Source organism: Nematolebias whitei, chromosome 4 (assembly GCF_014905685.2).
Source record: "Nematolebias whitei isolate Nwh7 chromosome 4, NemWhi1, whole genome shotgun sequence".
Lineage (NCBI taxonomy): Eukaryota > Metazoa > Chordata > Actinopteri > Cyprinodontiformes > Rivulidae > Nematolebias > Nematolebias whitei.
The window spans coordinates 12,683,119-12,690,916 of NC_056501.1; the positions used below are offsets into that span (position 1 = coordinate 12,683,119).

General features: G+C 39.1%; 1 protein-coding gene across 1 annotated transcript in view; it reads left to right on the top strand.

The window, feature by feature from the left end:
* Window positions 1-414: 414 nt before the first annotated feature.
* Window positions 415-7,798, top strand: part of med12 (mediator complex subunit 12) — a gene marked incomplete at its 5' end in the record, with an annotated part of 32,467 nt that continues 25,083 nt past the window's right edge. The window contains 7 exon segments of the mRNA XM_037675201.1: window positions 415-574; window positions 689-864; window positions 4,566-4,676; window positions 4,957-5,229; window positions 5,321-5,467; window positions 6,088-6,187; window positions 6,260-6,396. Coding sequence (XP_037531129.1) covers window positions 415-574; window positions 689-864; window positions 4,566-4,676; window positions 4,957-5,229; window positions 5,321-5,467; window positions 6,088-6,187; window positions 6,260-6,396 — 1,104 coding nt within the window.

Genomic DNA, 7,798 nt, shown 5'->3' on the forward strand with positions numbered 1-7,798 from the left:
TATCTATACCTAAAATAAACTAAGTATATTTAATCTTATGGTTAGCAGATAACAGTTTCAATTTTTATAGCAGATTAAGTTGTTGAATATCTTTAAACTTACTTGTTTCATCTATTTTGAGGATAAAGTAAGGTTAGACAATAAAACGTTTTTGTTTTCTGTAGCAAACAATTAAGGTACTCTGTATTCCTAATTAACATGTTCATCTTTGTGTTTTGTCTACTTTTTTTTTAAGGCAGCTAAAGATATATGGATAGTTTATTGGAAAGATGGCAGCTTGAATATTATGTAGTATTCCGTTATTTAAAAAAAAGAACTACTGTAATTAAAGGCCTTTGTTTGTTTTTCTGGTTGTTCTTTTCGAAGGGAAGTACTTTGGTCGATTTTCTCAATATCGACTGCTTTCTATTGCAGGTACCAATCTTTAGCAAAAAGGAAGAGGTTTTTGGATACTTGGCCAAATTCTCGGTTCCTGTCATGCGATCAGCTTGGATGATCAAGATGACATGTGCATATCATGCTGCTATCACAGAGACAAAAGTCAAGAAGAGACATGTGATTGATCCTTGTATAGGTAAGAAAGTGACGTTTTGCCTCAAACTGTTCGTACTTCCTGTTTTTGTGATAGTCTTTGATAAACTGGATTTTTGTGGTTGTTATTTTCACGTGTTTTTGTGCACTTTTGTAGAATGGACCCAGATTATTACTAAGTATCTGTGGGAGCAGCTTCAGAAAGTGGCAGAGTTTTACAGACAGTTTCCCAGTCAGGGCTGCAGCTCCCCGCTTCCAGCCATGCCGGCTGACGTGGAGACCGCCATGAAGCAGTGGGAGTACAACGAGAAGCTCGCCATGTTCATGTTTCAGGTCTGTTCAGCACAAAAACTGTGCCAGGAATTAAATTTTCCAGTTGACGGAAACACTTTGGTTTGAGTTTAAAGTTATAGCTATGCTAAAATTGTGTTAATTTCAATGTAAAACTTTTTGCGTATTTCAGCAGGATTGTTTTTCAGTCCACTGATGCACTCTAACAACATTAGCTATCAGATAAATGGTTTTATAAGATATCCTGATGCATGCTCAATAATCCAGGTAGAAAAATCTAAAAAAGTTAAATCTGGTCCTCTGGACATTCAAAAAAAACAAAACAAAGCAAATCAACAAAAAAAAATGTAATAACGTTTTGTCTCTCATCCGAGAGACTTCCTCATTCTGAGGTGCTGTATTCAGCTCAGTCTCTTAAATAGCACCGTCTCAGAGTGGATCAACCAGTTTGCTGCTGACAACCAAAACCAGCTGATCACATGCTCAAGAAGGACCATCAGCCTAACAATGGATCATTAGCACACTGTTGGCCAAAAGAGAGCCTTGACGTCCTATTCAGGGACACCACCAAGTCATTGGTTCAGGTATGTTGACGACACCTGGGTTAAAATCAAATCTCAGTAAGTCCAACATTTTACTCAATACATCAACTCTGTGGATAAATACATCAAGTTCACACGAGAAGATGTAAAAAATGGCAGGTTGGCTTTCTTGGACTGTGAGGTCTCAGTCTCTGATAGAGGACATTTGCAAACTGAGGTGTACCGCAAACCCACCCACACAGACCAGTATTTGCAGTTTGACTCCCATCACCCTTTGGAGCACAAGTTAGGAGTCATCAGGACTCTGTATCACAGAGCAGACAGCGTCCCCACTAGCTCAGGAGCCAGGCAGAAGGAGAAATCCCACACAAGACAGGCTCTAGAGCAATGTGGATATCCTAACTAGGCCTTCCAGAAAGCAGAGAAGAAACCCAAACAGGACTCCAGTCAGCCAACAGGTGAAAAGGAGGAACCCAGACCCAGACCAGTGGTCATTCCATATGTTGAGGGAGTATCAGAGAAACTGAGATGTTTATTTTCTAAACATAACGTCCCAGTGGCTTTTAAACCCCAAAATACATTACGGCAAAGACTGGTTCATCCCAAAGATCCAGTCCCCCGGCACAAACAGAGTAATGTTGTGTATGCTGTTCAGTGTCAGGAGGGCTGTGATCAGTCTTACATCGGGGAAACTAAACAGCCACTGGCCAAAAGGATGGCCCAGCACAGAAGATCAACATCATCAGGCCAGGACTCTGCGGTCTACACTCATCTCCAGGCCAGCGGTCACTCTTTCAAGGATGAAGATGTTCACATCCTGGACAGAGAGGAACAATGGTTTGAGAGAGGAGTAAAGGAGGCCATCTTTGTGAAGATAATTTGTCCATCATTAAACAGGGGTGGAGGCCTCCGGGTTCAACTGTCCCCCTCTTACAATGCTGTGATTGCTAGTATCACTCAGCCCTCTGTGAACAGTAAACAGCCATCAGTGTGCTAATGATCCATTGTTAGGCTGATGGTCCTTCTTGAGCATGTGACCAGCTGGTTTTGGTTGTCAGCAGCAAAACTGGTTGATCCACTCTGAGACGGTGCTATTTAAGAGACTGAGCTGAAAACAGCTCCTCAGACTGAGGAAGTCTCTCGGATGAGAGACGAAACGTTTCTACATTTTTTTGTTGATTTGCTTTGTTTTGTTTTTTTGAATATCCAGAGGACCAGATTTAACTTTTTTAGGTTTTATAAGATATTTGCTAAATATTGACTGGAAAATTAAAACATGGCCTGCTACCGGTACTTTATTTTTTAAATATTATATTTGGTGTTATTCATTCATTCATTCATTCAATCTTTATTCAAACAGATAAGTCCCATTGAGCCTCAAAGACTCATTTACAAGAGAGACCTGTGTGGACAGACAAAAAGTGGTGAAAAATAACACACAGGGTTTGGACATTAAAAAAAAAAAAATTCCTAACACGCTTTTATTCTCTGTTTTGCAGCCAAATTTGAACAACATACAACAAACTTAACATTAATTTTGTATCATGAATAAAAAATAAAGCTTTACATTTGTTCTGAGTTGGCAGGAAAGGGATTGTATGGATTCTGTTAAAAAAAAAAAAACAAGTATTGAAGATTGATATCGTCTTGAAAGTACCATATTTTGATTGACTTGTTGTGATCCTAATTTATTTCTTTTTTTCTGCAAAAACTGAGAAGTAGTGTGGGTTGATGTCTTCACAGTTTTCTAATTTTTTGAAATCCTGTTTTCGTGGGTTTCATGAGCTGTAAGCCCAAATTATGTAAAAATAAATAAATAAATGCTTAAAATTGTTTAAATTGAGGGCCCTGAACCTATCATCTCTTAAAGATTAACTTACTGAATGGAATTGTGGAAGTTAAACAACTTTTCCATGATATTCTAATTTTTTGTAAAGGGTCTGTATATAAATATGTGTAAGATAGAACTTTGATTTTTTTTTTTTTATATTAATATTAAATTTTATTTATTTATTTTACATTGTAACTCTGGATAATGCCTAAAAAAATTAGTTTAGATTTTGTTTTCTTTTTCATGTTTCCAAGTAAAACAAACCACATAAATTCAGTTTCAATTCAGTTTATTTATATAGCACCACGTCGCAGCAGAAGTCATCTCAGGATACTGAACAGAAACATTCATATATACCTGTGAATATATATTTTGTTTAAAAAGTTGACATTATTTTTCTGAGGAGCAGACTGCTTTAAATTTAACTCCATCACAGAACTCTCATCTTAAGCAAGCATGAAGGCAACAGTGGAAAGGGAAAAACTCCTGCATGAGAAAGAAACCTTTAGCAGAACCAGGCTCAGGACAAGCGGCCATCTGCTTTGACCGGCTGGGTTTGGTAGGAACATATACACAATGGCAGGTCAAGAATCACATGTAAATAGAAAGGGTATCAAATTAATTTTAACAATTTAAGGAAATGAGATCAGCTTGTCCTCCAGTAGTCTAAGCTTATAGCAGTGTAACAAGCCAACCCTAACTATAGGATTTATCAAAAAGGAACGTTTTAAGCCCACTCTTAAAACTGGACAATGCGTCAGACCTCTGGACAGAAACTGGAAGTTGGTTCCACAAGAGAGGAGCCTGATAACTGAAAGATCTGCCTCCTATTCTGCTCTTGGAAACTCTAGGAACCACAAGTAAACCTACAGTCTGAGAGCAAAGTGCACTGTTGGGAAAATATGGAACAATAAGGCTTTGAATATAAGATGGAGCTAGGTTGTTGAGAGCTTTGTAGGTTAGAAGTAAGATTTTGAATTAAATTCTGGATTTGACAGGGAGCCAATGGAGAGAAGCTAAAACTGGAGAGATATGATATCACCTACTAACTCCAGTTAAGACTTTGGCAGCAGCATTTTGGATCAACTGAAGACTTTTTAAGGAAGTATTTGGACACCCAGATAATAAAACAATAAATCATCAGAATTTGAAATTACTGAGCATTTTGAACAGAGCGAACTCATTTCTGATGACAGTTACCAGTAGATGTATTGGCAGAGTTGATAAGAGTGTGAAGTACGTAATGGCTTTGCATACAAAAGAAACAGCTCATGTTGCATTTAAAGACTGATAAATGAATCATTCCTGTGTAATTTCTGTATTTATTGTTTTGACAGATATAATTATCTCATGCGTCTTTGTGTGTTCAGGACGGGATGCTGGACAGACACGAGTTCCTGACATGGGTGCTGGAGTGTTTCGAGAAGGTTCGACCCGGTGAAGATGAACTTCTCAGACTTCTTCTGCCCCTCTTACTGCAGGTAAACACATCTGCATTCCCCCCAGCACTCGGCCACAAACGTATAACATTTAGGAAACATTTTCCAGCCCAACAGCCCTGGCCTGTGTTGACTCCGTCAAGCTTCCTCAGCTGTCAACCGTCTATCACGTTGTGCGTCTTCATCTGGCAGTGCTGACCTTTGCTGACGGCACCCACTGGGGCCCGCAGCCTCGCTTTTTGCTTCTCTTTTGAAAGCTTACTGGTGTTAATGGGCACTGAGTGCTGTGGGTAATGCTGTGAACCTCTCCTCTGTGCCACAGTACTCAGGGGAATTTGTACAGTCTGCTTACTTGTCACGGAGACTGGCTTACTTCTGCACACGTCGCCTCAACCTGTTGCTAAGTGACGGGAGCCTGGGCTCCGGCACAGGCGGGCACCCAGCACACGGCATCTTGACACAGCAAAGCAACGCCCTGCCCCCCACTCCAACCACCCAGCCAGCTGGAGGGAACCAGCCTCAGACACCTTTCACAGATTTCTACATTTGCCCTCAGCACAGGCCCCTGGTGTTCGGCCTCAGCTGCATGTTACAGGTGCTCCATTTTAGCTGCAACATTGATTAGGGAATGTGTCTAAATTCTGGAAATTAAAAAAAAAAAATCTGTCTTGTTTTTGTCAAATCAGAGCATAGTGCTGTGCTGTCCCAGTGCTTTGGTGTGGCATTACTCTTTAACAGACAGCAGAAATAAAACCGGTTCACCTCTGGACCTCCTACCCATCGCCCCCTCTGGTTTGCCAATGCCAGGAGGAAATACTGCCTTTACTCAACAGGTATCTCCTTCACTGTGTCTGTTGTTCTTTACTTTTTTGTATTTATTTACATAGCTGTACGATTATGTTATTCTTAAGTTTCCAATAAATGTTAGACACTGCTACAAAACATTCTGTAAATCCGTGAAGTACAGTTTATCTTATGGTCGAGTCAAGTCACGTTCATTTATAAAGCACATTTAAGAACAGCAGTTGCTACCGAAGTGCTTAACAATTTAAAAAAAATTGGCAGTAATTTAAAGAAAGAACAGAAATTAATTAAAAGTATCAAAAGAAAAATGTAAAGCACAAAACAATAAAATAATAAAGCAAATGTCACTGGGTTAAGTCAGTGAAAACAGATTTTCTTAAGAGATTTAAAAACAGGAAGTGAAGTGCAAATTGAACAAAAATAGGAAAAAAAAATAAAAGCTTCTGAATGCAAATTAATGTTTTTATCTGGAATGAAAAGAGTTGTGAGAAAAGAAAAACATCTGGGGAGATTGCATTTTTGTTTTGTGTAGCCACTCTTCATTAAGCTTTTGTTTCTTACATAAAGTAAAGATTGGGTTGGTTGTCTTATTAGATTTGTAGTTATTATGTAAATATGACGTTTTTATGAAGCCCATGTTTCGCTGCAGGTTCGTTCAAAGTTGCGAGAAATCGAGGATCAAATAAAGGAGCGAGGTCAGGCCGTGGAGTTTAGGTGGTCGTTTGATAAGTGCCAGGAGACAACAGCAGGTAGGAAACGTGCTCCTTTATCCTGACAGACACTTTTGAGAACAGCTCGAGATGATGTCGTCTTTTTATCAGGCTTCACCATTGGAAGGGTTCTTCACACCCTGGAGGTTTTGGACAACCACAGCTTTGAGAAGTCAGACTTTAACAACTCACTGGATTCACTGTATAACAGGATATTTGGTTCTGGACAGAGTAAAGATGGCCACGAGGTAAAATATTTGTTTTTCTTTTTGCATAAAATACAGCTGGAAACCTTTTCTAAAGGCTCCTACATGGAAAAAGTTACACTGATAAGAAAGCTATTGTCAACCATGTTATGATTAAATAAATTTAACAAACAGAGAAATGTAATTTTTAATGAAAATACTGTATGAATGTTTAGGGCTGAACAACTTGCTGAAATTTGCTGATGAAGCTGAATTGAATTGCTAACCATATAGAAGCATATTACTAGCTAAAAGCTTAAAGTAGCTAGACACTAGCTAAAAGCTAAAAGTAGTTAATTGCAGAATAAAAGCAGCAAAAGTTTTAAGTAAAATATAAATGTGGAGAAAGGCTAGCAAACTTAAAGCTAAAATATAGCAGAACAGTAGCTGAAAATTTAAAGTAAAAAAGGCATTTTAAAAGCTAACAGTATAAAAAGAAGACAAAAATAGAGCAATTAAACTAAAAACGTGTTTATGAAAGAACTGAAGGAGTTTCAAAATGTTACTTTAGAAAAATATAAACGTTAAAAAAACCTTAACGTAATCATAGCTAGGGATGGGTCAAATCCAATATCTGTATCAGCTTCCGATACCGGCATAATTCAGAGATTTCCGATCCATGATGCATGTCTGTTGAAACGTCTCGTGATTTCCTGCCAGCTGCTCTGCAAGTTGGCTTCAAAGTATGGAATGGATTTCCTGAATGGAGGCGTGTCTTATGAGCCCAGAGTAATAAGACCCGCCTCACATTCAGAAAATACATTTCATAATTTGCAGCCAGCTACAACGTGAGGACTGAGTTAGCAACACTGTGGCTAACAGCTAACCAACTTTTCATTGAAACATGTCCGCTGTGTGGAAGTATTTTACACTAAAACACCGCAAGACAGCAACGTGCAATGTCTGCAGAGCCATAGCGCCACATTAAACCGCGGTAAAGTTAGTTTTACGATGGACATTCGAGCTCCGTGGCTTCAGCGGTGCGCTACTCTTGCTCAATCCGAAGCAGGCAGCCCGACCCCGGCCAGCCGCACCCAATCTGCCCCGCTCAGTTTGTCCGTCTCGGAGGAGGGGCAGACTGAGCGCGGCTGTCCAAAATTAGGCTGCCTGCTTCGAACTGAATGAGAAGAGCACACCGCCGAAGCCACGGAGCTCGAATGTTTACTGAGAAGTTTCTAAACTTCATCGTAATTAATGACCAACCGCTATCAGTTGTAGAAAACGAAGGATTTCACAGCTTGATACTTGCAGCTAAGTTTACCCTCCAGGAAATATGTATCAGTACAACAGTAGACAATCATAAAAAAAGCATATGAATTGAAAATTACAAGAAAATTATATTTAAAAAAACGAAACAAAAACAGCTACATTATAAAGCGATGCAAAATACTAAAAACAGGAACAT